The following is an 18078-nucleotide window of genomic DNA, read 5'->3' as shown; positions in this document are numbered from 1 at the left end:
GAGTGGTAGTATTCAATGTGGACTGTACAGGTGTGGTTTCACATTGGCAATGACGATTCACCTTTGGCCAACAACCCCGATGGCTTGCCCGGTCGGCCGCTAAAGACGTTGGTGGCATGTCGAGGACTAGGTACTTAAGCAGCCACTTCACTTCGGATGCGGTTGCCGACCGATCGACCTTGCCCTATCCCTTCTACGACGAGTGTAGGCAGCATATGATTATACATCAGGGTGGAATTCACTGAGTATGGGATGCTGCTTTTCTATCTGTGCGTCGCAATGCCTTGCTTGACCGCGATAAAGTTCAAGTCGCATGTCAGTAGATGCGACCCTGTCACAAAAAGCAGATACAGAAACTTCGAATTGGTCTCGGTCGCAGACTACAGCTTGTATCGACTTGAAGAAAGTCAGAGGCCCCAAAGGACCAAGTCTCGTTCTCTCATAGTTGGGCATACCTCCATACACAGTGTACCAGCACGGCACCTTAGCTAGCAAGTCAGGTAGAGATCATTTGCGCACAAGCTATCTATGCTTGAGACGAAAAAAGTATTGGCACAGCATGAACAGACAAAAGAAGAAAAAGGGTTCAGTTGATAGCGCCACCGGGGAGTGTAAAACTAAACAAACGCAATAAAAGACGAATAACACCTGGGAGAAAAAAGAAACATGGCAATGAGACCCCTTTCCGTAGTACGAAAGTTGCTGGAGAAAGAGACAAGACGGTTGGTGAGCCCCTCCCACCCGTGAAAATTGCCCTCTATCATTATCTCGCTCGCAGTTCCGTCATGCTCTTCCCTCTTCAATGTATCCTGCTCGTCCCAAGTGGAAAAAGACCTGTCATGAATGGCAGATGGAGACCGAAGTGTCACAAAGTCGGGAACGAACATTGCTCCTCGTCAGCCAGTGTAGCAAGTCAAAGATGGAAGACGACCAGGGGATTTTTTTCTGTGTGTTTCGAAGATGTGTGGCGTAAAAACAAGCGCAGCCAAGAGGGCACAAGCTGTCGTCATTCAATGGTGATGGCGAAGGCGAATGGGGTATCTAGTTTGGAGGCGAAGAGTTTAACAGCAGCCACCGGCGCTGCCGCTCTGGACTGTGCTACCTTGACCGACCTGGACGGTAGGCTTGTTGTTGACGGTGGTGTTTCCCATGCGCTCCTTGATCTGGCGGGCCATGGTCAAGAAGGCCTGCTCGACGTTGGATGCGTTCTTGGCCGATGTCTCGAGGAAGGGAATGCCGAGGCTGTCAGCGAATTCCTGATGAAATGCATTAGTATCGAAAGGTTGGGTGGACGAGGATGCGGGAAATGTGCACCTTTGCGACGTTGTACTCGACGACCTTCTTGTCGGTCATATCGCTCTTGTTACCGACGAGAAGCTTGTTAACACCCTCGGTAGCGTAGCGGTCGATCTCCTGCAGCCACTGCTTGACGTTGTTGAATGAGTCCATGTCGGTGACATCGTAGACGACGCAGATGCCGTGGGCACCGCGGTAGTAAGAGGATGTGATGGTACGGAAGCGCTCCTGGCCTGCAGTGTCCCACTGTACAGAATAAGCATCAGCAACCTTATTCCGGGAGTGATCGAGTATGGGCTGGACTCACGATCTGGAGCTTTACTGTCTTGCCGTCGAGCTCGATGGTTCTGATTTTCTACCAGAGAGAGTTAGTTGAGGCTGGTCGAGATGGATAGCAGCGCAGGCATCCAACGTACGAAGTCAACACCGATAGTCGAGATGTAGCTCTCGGTGTAAGTGTCGTCTGCGAATCGGAGCAACAAACAAGACTTTCCGACACCGGAGTCACCGATCAGGAGGAGCTTGAAGAGGTAGTCGTATCTGTGCAAGAAATGTGTGAGCGACGTCGTAAAGGGTTCGTTATCGGGACGGCGGCGATGGCGGGAGCTCTGCTACAAGGTATTGCGATATGGAGATGGGCTGTACTCTGAAGCAGAAGGTCAGTATACTGGTTGCATACAGGCAGGGGTAGCAGGGAAGAGAGGCGACGACATACTACTCGGGGTTCATGGTGGGCGAGTCTTCTTGGGTGTAAGGTGGTGTGGCTTGTTATGACGCGTGGGGGCAGCGGAAGATGTCAAAGGAACCGCGGAAGCGCTGGTTGCGTGGATGGATGGATGTGGTGTTGAAACAAGAAGAGTCCAGGGAAAGCGGACAAGGTGGATATTGTAAAGTCGGGAGGACGACGACGTGTGTTGGGCTGTCTGAGAGTGAACAAGGGCTCCAAGCACACTCCGTCTCTCGTCCCCACGCCAAGCGGAGAATACGCAGGTCATTTATTCGGCCACATGTGGCGTCTCCGCGACACGCCCCTTTGATCATTTAACAGAAAAGTCTCACAGCCCTCCTTCACGTGCAGGAATAGACAGCGTGTGAGAATTGATTAGAAACACTTCGACCGGCTGCTGCCTGCTCAATGGTCCTCTGATCGCTCGCTATGCATCTTAATCCAACCTCCGTCTGTACTGCTCACATGATCGTCTCCTCCCTGCTCTCTCTGTATCCTATCGCCATGCTGGAGGCGGTGGTCCTCCATAGTTGCTACCCTGTCCTCCGTACCCTCCATGCGATGCCTGGTGCTGGCTCAGCTGTTCATGTGCTCCGCCGTACTGATTGTACTGGTGCTGAGTGAGCTGTTCCTGGCCTGGTCCGCCATAAGACGATTGCCCATATTGCGCTCCACCATGAGGTGCACCTCCCTGTGGTGGCCCACCGTGTGTCGATTGACCGCCGGGTTGCTGTCCATAAGCGCTTCCCTGGCCAGGCTGATACGCAGTATACTGCGAGTTTTGTTGAGGCTGGCTGTGATTGGGTGCGCCGCCGTACTGGTTGTGCTGGTGTTGACTGTACTGATCATATTGGTAGCCTGAGGAAGCATGCGAGGGCTGGCCGCCGTATTGACTTGGTGAGGGCCCGCTGCTGTGTGACGACTGATATTGCCCATGTTGCTGTTGTCCTGCGGCGCTGTGAGCAGGAGTGCCGTACGTGCCAGTCGTCTGTCCACTCGGACCACCGTACGAGCCTGTAGACTGGCCATACGGAGCAGGAGAAGAGTGATGAGAAGCCGAAGGGTTGTACGATGGAGGGGGAGCTTGTCCGGAATATGTGCCTGCTTGCGATGATCCTCCAGACGAATAACCGTAGCCTTGCTGATGGTTCTGCTGGGAATAGTCAGCGGTAGTTCAACTTCCTCTCATAGCATGGGACCCACCGAGGAGCCGTGGCCGCCTAGCAAGCCACCGAGAGCACCCATGGCACCACCTTGGCTGTGTCCACCAGCATTATTGTGGCTTCCATTTGACTGCTGACCACCCAAAAGGCCTCCGAGACCACCCAGAGCACTGTTGTGGCCACTACTGCTGTTTGATTGTTGGCCTTGGGGCTTGTTTCCTCCTCCTCCTAGGAAGTTTCCAGCGAGTTTACCGACCAGTCCTGCAGCGCCGCCGCTGTTGTGACTCTGATTCTGAGTTTGACCCGAGTGCGAGTTGCCGCCGAGGAATTGTGCAGCTAGACCGCCGAGTCCAGATTGATGCTGCTGTTGCTGTGGTTTGTTCGAGTTGAGTAGCATGTTCATAGCCATGCCCTAGACCGCAATTAGCCTTGTCCAATCCGCACAACGCTTCCTGAGACATACTCCAAGTCCGCGTTCGCCTTCTTGGCCATCTACACCACGGGTTGCTTGTCCCTGGGCATCGTGCGGGGCCGGGAAAGGGTTCTGGTGTTGTGCTGGGGTATTTCCTGGAGAGGGCACCGTGGGCGCCGCTTCGGTAGGCACTTCCCATGTCGACACTCCCGTACTGATCTGTACAAAGTAATACTTTCGAGAACTGGACTTGTGTCAGTTGCCGGTCCTATGCCTGAGCCTTGTGTCGCGCTCACTTTCCATCCCACTGGGCGATCCATCCTATGGGGAGATTGGGTGGTGCCCTGTCTGGGCCGGCCTCGGGTTCTGAGTCGGGCATTGCGTGCTGTCAGGACACGAAGGAATCGTACGTCGAATATAGGTGCGCCTGCAAAAGATGAAGGAGTGTGGAAAGATTGCGACAGTTGCAGACACAAAGAACAAAATCGCTCTCGAGACGATCACGCACTGGGCTGGCTGGGCTGTGCTGTGACGTCTGTCCTGACCCTATCAAGCGTATGGGATTTGTTATCCAGCGCAAGTACCTACCTATCTACTGACCACAGACCAGCCAATCTAGCCGGTTTGAAAGGCTTGGACGACTACCTATTGCATCCTCTGCGAAGAGGTGTCTGATTGCTGACAGCTGATCATCATCAGAGGGACATGATTCCAGTGATTGGCCAGTACTATACAAGGTTCTCTATGCTAGGTTATTGCTGACTCTTGTTATCTCGTACACAATCATTCTTCCCAACTACAGCACTCATGCTTTCTGAAATTGTCCAATCAAACTCTGGTCGTCGGCTTCCTTGTCTAGATTGAGCAAGCAAAACCCCTGGTCTCTAGGATGTGCTGCATCAGGCGGGTGGTGGCTCAGATTTCATGCCTGCTACATGTTTCACAAAACGAGGACGAGAGCTCACTTGGAAAGGCGAAAAGATATCCAGAAAAAAAGTAAACGGTAAAGTCGCTGTATTAAAGACACAAGCATTTCAACATGAGTGTGGTCCTTTTTTCTACCGGACCTGAAAGGATCCCCAAACCACAATGGTCTTCATAAGCGCAATGATACGAAAAGTCGGCCGCTAGCCAAAAGCGTCTTTGCACGCTTAGTACTCAGCCTCAACACCCTCCTCACCCTCGACCGAGTCGGCAGCAACCTCCTCGTAATCGCGCTCCAGGGCGGCAAGGTCCTCGCGGGCCTCGGAGAACTCGCCCTCCTCCATACCCTCGCCAACGTACCAGTGGACGAAGGCACGCTTGGAGTACATGAGGTCGAACTTGTGCGAGAGAGCCGACCAGGCCTCGGCGATGGCAGTGGTGTTGGAAAGCATGCAGCTGTATTGATGATTAGCAAAGAGCAATTAAACACGATTCATGCAGGATTTAACTTACACAGCGCGGTTGACCTTGGCGAGATCGCCGTTGGGCACGTTCTGGGGAGGCTGGTAGCAGATACCGATCTTGAAACCAGTAGGGCACCAGTCGACGAACTGGATGGTGCGCTTGGTCTTGAGGGTAGCGACAGCGCTGTGGACGTCCTTGGGGACGACATCACCACGGTAGAGCAGGCAGGTGGCCATGTACTTGCCATTGCGGGGGTCACACTTGACCATCTGGTTGTTGGGCTCGAAGCACGACATGGTGATCTCCTGGACGGAGTTGGCCTCGTGGGCGGACTTGGCGGCCGAGACAACAGGGGCGTAGGCGACCAGAGGGAAGTGGATACGGGGGTAGGGGACCAAGTTGGTCTGGAACTCGTTCAGATCGACGTTGAGGGAACCGTCGAAACGGAGCGAGGCAGTGATGGAAGAGACGACTAGCAGATTAGTCAGTAGTGTCCTAGGTGATGACGGGAGGCTGTGACTGCATACCCTGAGCGATCAGTCTGTTCAGGTTCTCGTAGTTGGGTCTCTCGATGCCAAGGTTGCGGCGGCAGATGTCGTAGATGGCCTCGTTGTCGACCATGAAGGAGCAGTCGGAGTGCTCAAGGGTGGTGTGGGTAGTAAGGATGGAGTTGTAGGGCTCGACGACCGAGGTGGCGACCTGTGGAGCAGGGTAGACACAGAACTCGAGCTTGCTCTTCTTGCCGTAGTCGACGGACAGGCGCTCCATGAGGAGAGCACCGAAACCAGAACCGGTACCACCACCGAACGAGTGGAAGACGAGGAAGCCCTGGAGACCAGAGCAGTTGTCTGCAACTCTTCGGACCTTGTCGAGAACCTGGTCGATCAACTCCTTGCCGACGGTGTAGTGACCACGGGCGTAGTTGTTTGAGGCGTCCTCCTTGCCGGTGATCATCTGCTCGGGGTGGAACAGACTGCGGTAGGCACCAGTGCGGACCTCGTCGACGACATTGGGCTCGAGATCACAGTAAATGGTACGGGGAACGTATTTGCCGTTGCCTTGGGTGCCATGTTAGCTCGCGTGTCGGGGTTGGAGGAGAGGTTGGTCGGTGCGTACCAGTCTCGGAGAAGAAGGTGGAGAAGCCCTGGTCGTCGTTGCCGGCCTTGCGCTCCTCAGTGAGGTAACCGTCAGGCTGTGTTATCGTCAGTCAGAGTGCGCGCAGCGAAGGGGGTTGGGGAAGGGAACGCACCTGGATGCCGTGCTCGAGACAGTAGAGCTAGGCAGACAAAATGTCAGTAAGAGCCCCTTTCGCAGACGGCGCCGGCGCCATTGGCCATGCGTCGAATCATTGGCAGTAGAAGCTCACCTCCCAGCACGAGTTGGCAATCTGGCAACCAGCCTGGCCGACTATTATCATCAAAAGTCAGCATCAACAGCAACATGGCGGATGAAACAGGCCAAGGGGCGGTCTGGCGCGCGCGGGCTCGAGAGCTCCAGGGAGTGTCGACATACCGTTCAAGCTGATGACTTCACGCATTGTGGATGAGCTGGAACCGGACGAGAGATGTGACAAGAAGAGGAACGAAAAACAGGGCGGAGATGGGTGGTCGGCGTGGTCGTCGAGAAACGGTCTGCTGGTCGAGAGGGAGAAGAGAGGCCGTGCAGCTTTCTGTTGTGGTCTTGTTTACCAAAGCCCGGCTCCAGCCGCCGCCTTCCAGCCGCACCTTCCTCGCCCTAGGTATCCAGCCAGCCAGCCAAACACAAGGGTCCTCTGCTTCTGCATTTCAGCCAGTGACCTCTACAAAGAAGTTGTATTGTGACTGCTGCACTTTGCTGTTCACTTGTTCACTTGAGCTAATGTCTCGACTGCAATCAAATCTCTTCACCCGTTGCCTCTGACTCTTCGATGATGCTCTTCCTGCCCGTACTGTTCTTTACATGCTTCCTGGCCGTTCCTGCCATAGCCAACGTGGAAAAGACCATCTTCACTGCGCCTGACAGTATCAATTTCGGAGATGCTCGTCCAAACTTGATCGACTTGCATCTTGATATTCTTTCACCGGAAAGACTCTCTGTCCGGACGCTTGTCCCTGTAATATTTCCCACCGAGAAGCATACTCGTGGACTATCATCTTGGTACATTCTGGACAATCTACGTCCAGGTCAGCGCTACGAGGTTCGAATCTGTTGGGCAGCCACGGTATCTATGAAACAGTATGACATACTAGCGATACAGCTTTGCTGACACATTCCAAAGCAACCCACTGATTTCTTCTTGGACACATTTGAGGCCACGACCGTCTTTGACACCACCAAGCTACTGCAGGACTTAAGTGCTTACGCCGAAGAGCGCCAGAATATTCTGCCTCTGGACGACATTGAAGGCTTGGGCGGCTCGACTACTGCCAACAGATCTATTCTGTTCCTTCGCATCCAATCAGCAGCCAGTTTCTATACCACCGACAAAGCCTTGATGCAAGATCCTCCACCTGTCTATGTAGACATCAGTACGCTTCTCCTGCTTTCACACCATGTCTTTGTTCTGTGACTGACCTCGGAATAGTTCTTGATCCGTACCTTTGGAACATCTTCCCCCAATCCTTGCTTCCCACAGCTGCATACATTCTCATACTGGCTGTTGCCAGCTGGTTTCTATCTGGATTTGCTTGGTCCAAGTTGCAGGTCTTTGTGCACAAAAAACAACACTCCGATTGATAAGTTCCGGATTCAGGCTCGTGGCTGCTAACCACAATCCTCCAATCTTGCCCATGATGCAGTCAGTCATACAACACTCTGCAAGCTCTTTCCGTGGACTACCCATAGAACTCATTCTTGAGATCCTGAGCTATCTTCCTCCGGAGGCCCTGATTTCATTCGGATTCGCCAACTACCATCTGTTCATCACACACTCTGTGGCTTCTCTGCTGTCAGAATCAACAATGATCCGTCTTATGAACCAAGCGATAGTTTTGAGGATACGCACACGCACACGCACGACTGGCTCAACCCCTCCTCCTACCATGCCTAGCCTGACATCTCTTCCTTCCGAAGTCCACCTGCAGATACTCCAAAACATGGATCCCACGGATGTTCTCAACTATGGCATTGCCAACTACTTGGTGTTGGCTCAGCGAGGCATCGCACCTGCACTGTCTCAGGACACACTGCGTCGTCTACAAAGAGCGGTCAGACGCCGCCAGCGTCCAGACTCATACACCTGAGAGATGAAGAACGCCTACTGATCAGCTGTGTACTGGTCAACACGCTGTCCGCACGCCATCTTGAGCTTTTTGGTAACGAAATTTGGATCGCATGGCCAGCAGGGGTTATAACATGTACCACAATCAGTTGCAGCCCCAATCGATGCAACATGGCCCGGGATATCAGAACGTGGGATAACGCCTGGTGAGGGACTTGGATGCCGTATCTCAAGGACAGTATTGCACTAATGAATCATTCTATCAATCTGCATTGTGTTCCAGAATCAACACTTTTGATAATATGTTCCCGTCCAGCGTGCGATAGGACATGTGATAGCGAACTATGCGTGCAGCAACAGGTGTTTGTCAGATGCTCAGCCAAGTTCGCAAGTTATTTCTACAAGCAGAGATGCGATCTGTTTCAGGAGCACCGCTCTGTCAGCAGCCACGCAATTTTGTCGAAACTCAGCAGTGCCCCTGAGCTCCCCGTCGGATCGCGGGAGATCCGAGCGACCATCGCGCTTTAGAAAAAGGGTCCGATGCGACGTCATGATCGTTTTTGGACGAGATAGAACCATCATGACCAAGCCTAACGGTCGTCGATAGCTCAAAGGTTCCTCAGTAACATCGTCTTCTACATATTTCAACATTTCCCACTTGTGCATCCAGATCTTTGACTACCAACAAGGGCCATCTACTACACCTTCACATTTACGAGCATACCAAGAGCTAGCTATATACTGCTCCAGCACCGCACAGTCAACATGACCAGCAAACTCATTCCGTCGAACCCTGACAAGGTCATGGTCATCCGCAACGTCACACTAGACATCGTCACCCTCTCGCTCCCCTTCGCACGCTTCGGCCGGATCAACATTGGTGGCCGCGGAACGCTTGGTACGTTCTTGCTTGCGGATCCGTCGCGAGCCGCTCCAACTGACGCTTTCCAGTCCGCCTGCAGAACGGCAGCGTAGCCGTCTTCTCCCCTGTCGCTCTTACTGACGATGTCCGCAGCCAGGTCGCCAAGCTGGGCGCCGTCAAGTACATTGTCGCCAACGACGTCGAGCACCACATCTTCTTGGACGACTGGCACAAGGCCTTCCCGGACGCCAGACTCATCGGCCCAGACGCATTGAAGGAGAAGCGCGAGAGCCAGAAAAAGCCACTGCCCTGGACACACCTGTTCCGCCCAAGGGACAACACCAGCTGGAACATTGACGAAGCCTTTGACCGCGAGTTCAATGCCGAGTACGTCCACGCACACAAAAACAAGGAGCTCGTCTTCAACCACAAGCCTTCCAAGACTTTGATCCAAGCAGATTTGCTGTTCAACATGCCAGCCACAGAGCAGTACTCGCGTACTGACGTCGACCCCACCGCTGGCTTTCTCACAAAGTTGATGTGCAAGCTCAACAACACCGCTGGTTCGGCAATCTGGCAGAAAAGATTTCTATGGTACGGACCCAGTTCGTCAGATAGACCTGCTTTCAACCAGAGCATAGCCAGGATTGACAAATGGGACTTTGAGCGTATCATCCCTTGTCACGGTGATGTAATTGAGAATGACGGCAAGAGCATCTTCCAAAAAGTGTTTTCATGGCACTTGGACGCTGCTAGAAAGTCGAACTAGACAGCTTGGAACTTGACTTGACCTGTATCATGGCCAGGAAACACTATTGGATTCTACCGTAACAGTTTTTGGAAGAGGGAAGAAAATCGAATTTAATGTCAACGCTAAGCTAATACTTCGTAAAAGATTGAACTCCTTTACCCAATGATACACGAAAGCAAAAGCAACTTTTTTTGTCCTCGCTGAATGCATATTATGTTAAGAAGCAAAACTCGCTGGAAGAACAAAACGTGACAGCAAGGGTCGTAGGTCTCGTTAACGTCTCAGAAGCAACAAGACAAACAAAAGGCAAGAGAGAGACGAAGAACCGAATCTGGTCCATCAAATTCTGAACCAGTTCTTCTCCACAGCGCGAACGAGCTCGTCTTCGCTGATACAAATCCACGAGCTCTCAGTCTTACCGTAGACGCCAGTGGACCCATAAGGTCCTTTGTGAGAAGCCTCCCAAGTGACAGGCCAAGCACCACCACTCGAAACCTCGGCAAAGGAGAAATCGCCATGCACAACACGCTCAGCAGGATCAAAGATGCAGTCTGCAAAGAAGAGCTCGATATCAAGCTCCTTGCGCTTGCGCTTTTGGACTTGCATGAGCGTGCGTGCGGAGACGAGGACATCGCGCAGCAGACGTGATTTGTGTGCTTGCTGGGCGCGGAGAGAGTTGTTTGATGCATCGAAGCTGGCATCACGATCGCAGAGCTCGAGGGCGCGGACCTGGCATTCGCCTTCCCAGTCTACGTCTTCGTGGGAGAAGAGGCAGGCGCACATGCTAGGGACGGAGATGGAGAGGTCCTTGAGGCGAGGGCAGGAGGCGAGGGACTCACAGACGTGTGTGTCTGGAGTGAGGTAGCCGGGGTGTGGGTGGAAGAAGCCATCGTCCGAGCGAGGCGAGTGCTCGAGGACGCGCAGGGTGTTTGCCGAAGCGTTCACAATGGCCATGACTCCGGCGATAGTAATGGTGGAGAGGTTTGTGAGGTGGAACTCTTCGAGGTGGCTTGCACTGCGTGCAATGTTGAACATGTCCTCGTCGTCGATTGGCATCAGAGATGTGTTGCCAAAGATCTTCAAGCGCTTCAGGTGCGTAAAGTTGATACGAGAGTCTGCCAGAGGATGAGTGTTCTCGACCTGCGACCATTCCTTCTCCTGAGCACTACCCAGACAGGTAGCACGCAGCTCTAGAGACCTAAGAGGGACATCATCTTCGGAAGAGATACCCAGCAGATGGATCCAGTCCTGAGCAGTCCCGTGTCGTAGCAGTGTCCAAGGCACGCTGATGGAAGTGAGATGACGGCAGCTCCTCAAAACATCGAAGATCATGCGGTCCGTCTCAACGGTGTGGAAACCATCAAAGAACATGCGGCGGACTTCACCCGCCACATCTGGGTACTGACGGAAGAACTTAACAGCGCTCTTGAGGAAACCAAAGGGATCACGATACACTGCGCTGCCTTTGGGCTTACTCATGAACTCGTAGGCTCCGTAGGATGATCGGCGCGTTGGAATCTCAGCCCATCTCTCGGAACCTTGCCATCTTCTGATCGATACAGTCCTGATGGTGCTTCGAATGGCCCAGTCATGCCATCTTGTGCACACACCACGGATAGTAGATGCTCCGTCCCAGCGTTGTGCTTCGGGCTGGACAGGTCCTCTGATGTATCTGGTCAATGGCGTTCGGGAGATTGGTAGAGGAGCTTGAGTAAGACCAAACGTGTATTTGACGCCGTTTTCAGCATTCATCTGAGAAGCGTAGTCGAGGACAGACGAGAGTATCTCGTCAGGGAAGTCGTTGATGTTCATGTTGTTGATGTAGCAGTGTGATAAAGAAAGTGTGGAAGCAAGTGGGATACTTCTTTGGAAAAGTGAAGGTGAGATGGATTATGAAGGAGTCAGAGTGAAAAACGAGAGGAAAGAGCAGGACCTGTACCAGGACTATATCTCCTCAAAAAGGTGCATTGTCCTTACGTTAGAAAAAACTCACGAACCCCTCAAACACCGGATTCGATGGACGCCCTACAACAGTGTTCACGTGGGTAGCATCGGACCACAGCAGAGGTAATGAGCAAAACGTGCAAAGGATCGCAAAAGGCTTGCAGACCATTAGTCACAGTATGGATGATGAACACATTCTTGCATTCTATGGGGTAATTTCTGAATTGTATGGGGTAACAAGAACTCCCATGGCTAGCTGGCCAAGCCCGCGTCGGCAAACAGAAGAGATCTCGTGACGGCTTGCGAAGCTATTTTCCAGTCACCCTCCCTAAACGGTTCATGGTAGTGTGAGAACGTACCCAGCACGGTGGTTTTGATCACGAAGCGCTAGGAGGAGGGGTTTGGCGTGCGAAATTGACAAGCGACGACGATGGTGGCCGAGGAGATGAAGTGATGAAGTCGAAAGCATTCGCTTGGCAAGGTGGTACCGCCAATGCAGATTCGTGGCATTGTGTGATACAGAGGGAGATTGACGTGTGTTGACGAGATCGCGAGACAATGAGGCTACAGTACTCTTCGCGTACCTAGTCACCGATGGTGCAAGTAAACGACATGACTGGGGCAAGACGCCAGATGGTGCAAGCAATGGATCTAACGGACGATTTGGCGCGTGTGATGGTTGCTGACGCGGAAGTCGGCCCTGCCGCGAGAAAACGAGTTTTTACATTTCGGACTTCGGCGGTGTCGCCTTCCAGAAAACTCGGTAGCGTCTAAATACGGCATGTACGAAGCACCAGATGGAAGGAGAAGGTGCAACAGACAGATGTTTCAAGGCGTCATGCTTTCTATACAGTCGGAGGTGGCTGAACGTTCCCCAAATTTCCAAAGCCGAAGCTAGGCGGGGAACAGTCTGGAGAAGCTGGGGCTGGAAATAACAGTTTGTTTGGCCACGCCAGTCTAGACATTGAAAATACGATCACCACCAATCCGCATGCGGAAAAAGGCACTGCGGTCTGCTAGTCTGGCACGCAGGCCACCGGCCGTAGAAGGAGCCGTGCTCGTGGGCTGAACGGGGTCACGCATCTCCTTTAAATGTGTTTTGATCACATCAAAGAGATTTAGATGGGCAACCATAATCTCACCGCTGTTGAAGGCGTCAAAGATGTACGAGTCTGTGCGGGGCGCCGTCGAGGCCAACAGAGCCTGTCTCTCGTCTGTCTCTGCATCTGGCTGAGCAGCTGACTCGGTGCCTTCTGGGGGGCCGTGGGCTGGATTCAAGGAGTGCAACTCTTGATCTACCGGCTGGTGGTCAGCTCTATGCTGGCCTCGCTCCTCAAAGTCGTGGTTCTGAACTGCTGTTGGAGGCGTGGTGGTCGAAGAAGTCTGTTGCTTCACTCGTTGACGAGTGGTAGACGCAGCCAGATGAACAAGCTGCATGAGCAGTATCAGGATATCCAGCAGGACCAGATGGAACTTTGACGTGGGTCCCTTCTGGCCGACAAAGTCCATGGCCAGGCCGCCATGTAGATAGCCTCTGGTAGCCTCGCCAGCTTCGGGTTGGGGGAGGAGTATATGCAAGAGAATGATCAACAAGTTGGAACCAAAGATGGCAGCGAGATAGGGCCTAGGATGTGGAGGCTCGGGAAGGAAGGCGGGTTTGGGTGTCAGAAAGATAAATTGTATGACTGCTCGAGCTAGGAAGCGGATGAAGGAGCAGCTGGAGTGCGGTTAGCAGGATGCGGGATTGGAGTGGTGCTATGTGTTGGCGCACTCCATGTAGTAGATGGCAGACAGCTCAGCATAGATCAAGAGGTCGATGTTGCGCAGCAAGTCTTGCAAGAAGGCGTGACGCTTCTTGTTGAAGGTGGCCTTGTTGCGCTTCACACGATCGCTCCTTTGCGCATGGTCGAGCGGGAGCGTCGAGGCGGGCTCATGGTTCATTTCCGGGCATTCATGTGTTGCTGTGTCGTGTCACTCGGCATTACTCCAGTATCGTGTACAAATACATCAGGAAAGCGAGTTGCTTAAACGACCAAAGCCAGTCGCAGGTCGCATGTCTTCGACTTCCGGCTGCCGATGACGCCGAGCCGGCCGGTCGCTCCTTCCCTTCCATTCCGGGCGTTGATTGGAACGCGACTTCCTTGACGCGTGCCTGAAAGTGCTTCTCGTCTGGCGATTGACTCAACTCGTTCATCACATACAACCATGGCGAATTTTTTCGATATCAAGGCTCGCAAGGCCGCTGCTGCTGCTACAGCCTCGGGAGAGGGTTCTTCCAAATCTACTGGTCCAAAGGTTGACAATCGCCTGCAGCCGTGGGTCGAGAAATAGTCCGTCACCACCTCTCTACTCGATCTACAGCAGCTAACTCGTCCTCAGCCGCCCCAAATCGCTCGACGATGTCTCATCACAGGAGCACACCGTCGATGTCCTTCGCCGAACCCTCCAATCCGCCAATCTTCCACACATGCTCTTCTACGGTCCTCCCGGCACCGGCAAGACCTCGACCGTCCTCGCTCTCGCAAAACAGCTCTATGGCCCCGAACTCATCAAGACCCGTGTCCTTGAGCTCAATGCTTCAGACGAACGTGGTATCAGCATCGTCCGTGAGAAGGTCAAGGACTTTGCCCGCATGCAGCTATCAAATCCTCCCTCTGGCCCCGCTGGCGAAGAGTACCGCAAAAGATACCCGTGTCCTCCATACAAGATCATCATCCTCGACGAAGCAGACTCGATGACCCAGGACGCCCAATCTGCTCTGCGTCGCACAATGGAGACCTACAGCAAAATCACTCGTTTCTGCCTTATCTGCAACTATGTCACACGCATCATCGATCCTCTGGCCAGTAGATGCAGCAAGTTCAGATTCAAGAGCTTGGATGGTAGCAATGCTCGCAAGAGATTGGAAAACATTGCTGCCATGGAGAAGGTCAAGCTCGATGATGGAGTTATTGACACTCTGATCCGTTGCGCTGAGGGTGACTTGCGAAAAGCCATCACATTTCTACAGTCGGCTGCTCGTCTCGCCGGTGCAGAACAATCAAAACCTGATGACGATGCCATGGACGTTGACGATCAAGCCACAGCACGATCAGTCTCGGTGCGCAGCGTCGAAGAAATCGCTGGCGTGGTTCCTAATCGTACTGTCGACCGCCTAATTCAAGCCATACAGCCCAACACAAGAGCTTCAGTTTATGATGCTGTTTCTCGCGTGGTTCAGGATTTGGTCGCAGAGGGCTGGAGCGCTACCCAGCTAGTGTCACAACTGTACGAACAGATCCTCATGGATGACTCGATCGATAACCCAAAGAAGAATCGCATTGTCATGTCTTTCTCGCAGACAGACAAGAGATTGATCGACGGAAGCGACGAACACCTCACCATTCTTGATCTAAGTTTGCAGATTGCCAGTGCTCTTGCTGGAACTTGAGGCGATCAACCATTTCTTTGATGCATCCTCAATAATCTCGACGGCAGTCCTCTAGCATCGATCTTCAGGTTGAGCCAGCAGAACGTTCTGCAGGACTTGCTCTTCAAAAACCTGACTGAGAGTCTAACCACGCTTCCTGATGGAAAAAGAATAATCAGGACGGCGTGCGGCCCTCATTGCTATGGCTTGCTTCACATACTGCCACATGTAACATTATATGCTTAATGACCAACCCAAATTGCACATACCTCACGAGTGTTCATCATCATAACGTGATTGCTATTCAACAATTGTATAATTCCACGAAGTCACAAGTCATCATCATTCAACAGGTCAAGTGGAGAGTGATTTGATAGCAAAAACAGGGGGTATAATCATTCGAGTCTACATCTACCAAGCAACGCAGGATGGGGAATCAAAAACTAGGAGAGGATGCACTTGACAGGCAAGCCGCAAGGACCAGACTTGTCGTGCTCCTCCTTGTGTTGGGGCTCAGTCGAGGTCTGCTGCTTTTGTACAGGTGCTGTGCTCTTCTGTTCCGTCTGGCTGGGCTCGGTGACTGGTGCACCACCACCGATAGGCTCCTGTCTGCTGCTGCTGGTCACCGCACCCGCGGCACCATCATGCAGTCATGCGAAGTTCTGCTTGGTAAGAGCGGTCCAGAAGGCCTTGCCCTGCTCGAAGGCGAGCGAGAGCTCCTTCTCGGAGGGCTGTCTGCTGCCATCGGGACCGGCGAAGGTACCGGCACCCCAGGGGGAGCCACCGCGAACCTCGGTGAGGTCGGCGAGAGTGCCGAAGACGGTCTTGTAGCCGAGAGGAACGTAGATCATGCCGTGGTGGACGAAGGTCGACATGGCACTGATGATGGTGGACTCCTGACCGCCGCCGGGGGTGGCAGTGGAAACGAAGGCACCGGCGTACTTGCCCCAGTAAGCACCAGTCTGCCATTGACCGCCCTGATGGGCTGTTAGTACGCGTTGCAAGCTTCAATCCACGTCGTGTAGCTTACAGTCTTGTCCCAGAAGGCCTTGAACTGAGCGGGCCAGTTGCCGTATCTAGTAGGGATACCGAAGAGGAACCCGTCATACTGTTCGAGGGTCTTGGGGTCGGAGAGGACAGGGTAGTTGGTCTTAGGAGGGGCGTGCATCTTGGCGAGGACATCCTCGGTGAGAGTCTCCTCGATCTGGTAGATGTCGACGTGACCGCCGGCCTCTCTGATACCTCTGGCCTCCTCCTCGACCATCTTGAGGATGTGGCCGTACATCGAGTACTGCATGCAACATGACTGTCAGCTCATCGTGTCCAACTAATGCTACAAGGCCCAAGCTCCGAGCTCGGAAAAAACAAATGACCATGATGGGCAAGTGTGGAGGGGACGTACGAAGACAATAGCGACTTTGGGAGCCATTTTGATGTGTGGATAGCAGAAGGCTACGAGTGAAAGTGACAAAGGAATAGGTGAATTGAGAGATGGAGAGAGGGAGAAACGTCAATTGGCAGGGATGGGAACGCAATTATATACAATGTTAATCCCCGACTTAACTGACAATCAACAGCGGGTCTTCGATCCGCGCTTACAAAGTCTAGATTGGAAATTTAGTGATCATTAATCGGAATTAACCCACGTAGATCGGGAAGTCTTGGCCGACTTAACAGACATTTTCGCAAGTGCCGGTGCCTGTCGAGTCAGCTCGGTGCACGCGCCAAGATCTTAACTCACATTCTCGCGCCTCCCGCGATATAAGCAGCGATTTGCTAGCACTATTTCCGGATGGCGGAAAAGCATCACACCATCGACTTATCGTTGAATCTCTAGGCTCGACTTCCGTGTTTTGTGGTGGTATGAAGACTCGTGTTCGAGTACCAAGTCCTTATACACAACTCACGTGCGATCGAGATACCAATGTTTGGATCAGGTGGACAAACTGGTCTGCGATTGAGTGCTCACCCGGCGAGAGGCCAGTCGATCGTTTCGGATTGCACTCGGCTCATGGTGAATATGCATAACAAACAACAAGATCTCCTGCTGCTGTTGAGATGTTGAACAACGTTGCTTGCACAATGCTGACACAAGGGCACTCAAGGTTCAAGATGCCCGGAGCACCCTGACTCGTAGGACATGACCATCGTGGGACCTGGTTCAGTCACTAGGTAAATGTATGGGGCATGGCTATATGTGTTCGAGGTCCTCTCTATGACCCAACTACCGGCTCGAGCTTTGCTTGGGAAATCTTTACTTGCTTGGTAGATGATTTGCTCGTAGCCATTCTTTGTAGAGATCAAGCGCTGGTCGAATTTAGAAGGAGGTATCATTGCTTCAGACAAAACAAAGCAGCAACCAGACAATCTAGCACATTGTGTACAACCCCAACATCTCGATTGCTACATGTACCTGAGAGTCATAGAATTGTCCATTGCTCTGTAAATCAGAAGTGTAGTTCATCGTTTGCTCCATACCATGTCGCTCGTTCCGGAAGATGCCGTCCATCACGACGCGCTGTTGCTCTAACGCGGACTAGATGGTCGACTACCTCCACGCTGCATCACCTTCTGATACCATCATCTGTATAGGAGTACCAGACAGAGCTAGCTCTCCGGACGCTACGAAAGCCTACTAGACTGCTCCCCAGATTCCTCGACTCGCGCCGTATGTCACTTCTACCTACATCTCCTTTCACTTATCGATCTACCACTAGCAATCAAGAGAACAACTTCACTTGAAAAGCTGTTTATAATTCGCTAACAATGATCAAGCAAACTTCCATGGTGTAATGCCGTGAGCACAGGACAATTTCAATATCTCAAACATGGACGTCGACCATCTCATGGACAATGTCATGGACACGACAGAGATGGATCCGTTTGTGCTAGATATGAGATCGCCTATCGCGCAAACAAAGCATCA

General features: G+C 52.7%; 9 protein-coding genes across 9 annotated transcripts; 3 read left to right on the top strand and 6 right to left on the bottom strand.

Moving 5' to 3' along the window:
* Window positions 1–1061: 1061 nt before the first annotated feature.
* M436DRAFT_69799 (ras-domain-containing protein) lies at window positions 1062–2009 on the bottom strand (the record flags this gene model as incomplete). Its single annotated transcript, XM_013575746.1, has 5 exons — window positions 1062–1256; window positions 1315–1542; window positions 1604–1651; window positions 1713–1817; window positions 1965–2009. The coding sequence occupies 5 exons, from the start codon at window positions 2007–2009 to the stop codon at window positions 1062–1064; spliced, it is 621 nt and encodes a 206-aa protein (XP_013431200.1).
* Window positions 2010–2519: 510 nt separating this feature from the next.
* On the bottom strand, window positions 2520–3977 carry M436DRAFT_37950 (uncharacterized protein; the record flags this gene model as incomplete). The annotated part of the gene is made up of 4 exons (XM_013575271.1): window positions 2520–3176; window positions 3227–3598; window positions 3650–3842; window positions 3895–3977. The coding sequence occupies 4 exons, from the start codon at window positions 3975–3977 to the stop codon at window positions 2520–2522; spliced, it is 1305 nt and encodes a 434-aa protein (XP_013430725.1).
* A 772-nt stretch (window positions 3978–4749) lies between these two features.
* M436DRAFT_37651 (alpha tubulin) lies at window positions 4750–6524 on the bottom strand (the record flags this gene model as incomplete). The annotated part of the gene is made up of 7 exons (XM_013575222.1): window positions 4750–4978; window positions 5036–5459; window positions 5515–6045; window positions 6104–6179; window positions 6237–6263; window positions 6354–6394; window positions 6500–6524. 7 exons carry the CDS (start codon window positions 6522–6524, stop codon window positions 4750–4752), a joined length of 1353 nt encoding a protein of 450 aa, XP_013430676.1.
* Window positions 6525–6896: 372 nt separating this feature from the next.
* M436DRAFT_69769 (uncharacterized protein) lies at window positions 6897–7702 on the top strand (the record flags this gene model as incomplete). The annotated part of the gene is made up of 3 exons (XM_013575741.1): window positions 6897–7187; window positions 7245–7494; window positions 7551–7702. 3 exons carry the CDS (start codon window positions 6897–6899, stop codon window positions 7700–7702), a joined length of 693 nt encoding a protein of 230 aa, XP_013431195.1.
* A 1249-nt stretch (window positions 7703–8951) lies between these two features.
* On the top strand, window positions 8952–9817 carry M436DRAFT_60639 (uncharacterized protein; the record flags this gene model as incomplete). Its single annotated transcript, XM_013575592.1, has 2 exons — window positions 8952–9084; window positions 9138–9817. 2 exons carry the CDS (start codon window positions 8952–8954, stop codon window positions 9815–9817), a joined length of 813 nt encoding a protein of 270 aa, XP_013431046.1.
* Window positions 9818–10138: 321 nt separating this feature from the next.
* Window positions 10139–11611, bottom strand: M436DRAFT_38896 (uncharacterized protein; the record flags this gene model as incomplete). The annotated part of the gene is made up of 1 exon (XM_013575443.1): window positions 10139–11611. The coding sequence occupies one exon, from the start codon at window positions 11609–11611 to the stop codon at window positions 10139–10141; it is 1473 nt and encodes a 490-aa protein (XP_013430897.1).
* A 1089-nt stretch (window positions 11612–12700) lies between these two features.
* On the bottom strand, window positions 12701–13684 carry M436DRAFT_78567 (DUF1746-domain-containing protein; the record flags this gene model as incomplete). Its single annotated transcript, XM_013575911.1, has 2 exons — window positions 12701–13460; window positions 13515–13684. The coding sequence occupies 2 exons, from the start codon at window positions 13682–13684 to the stop codon at window positions 12701–12703; spliced, it is 930 nt and encodes a 309-aa protein (XP_013431365.1).
* Window positions 13685–13948: 264 nt separating this feature from the next.
* Window positions 13949–15173, top strand: M436DRAFT_38742 (replication factor C subunit 2-like protein; the record flags this gene model as incomplete). Its single annotated transcript, XM_013575410.1, has 2 exons — window positions 13949–14073; window positions 14123–15173. The coding sequence occupies 2 exons, from the start codon at window positions 13949–13951 to the stop codon at window positions 15171–15173; spliced, it is 1176 nt and encodes a 391-aa protein (XP_013430864.1).
* Window positions 15174–15802: 629 nt separating this feature from the next.
* M436DRAFT_37482 (flavo protein WrbA) lies at window positions 15803–16581 on the bottom strand (the record flags this gene model as incomplete). Its single annotated transcript, XM_013575190.1, has 3 exons — window positions 15803–16129; window positions 16183–16443; window positions 16555–16581. The coding sequence occupies 3 exons, from the start codon at window positions 16579–16581 to the stop codon at window positions 15803–15805; spliced, it is 615 nt and encodes a 204-aa protein (XP_013430644.1).
* Between the last annotated feature and the right edge of the window lie 1497 nt (window positions 16582–18078).

The sequence above is a fragment of the Aureobasidium namibiae genome (assembly GCF_000721765.1).
Source record: "Aureobasidium namibiae CBS 147.97 unplaced genomic scaffold scaffold_2, whole genome shotgun sequence".
NCBI lineage: Eukaryota > Fungi > Ascomycota > Dothideomycetes > Dothideales > Saccotheciaceae > Aureobasidium > Aureobasidium namibiae.
This window is presented reverse-complemented; position numbering and strand designations above follow the sequence as displayed.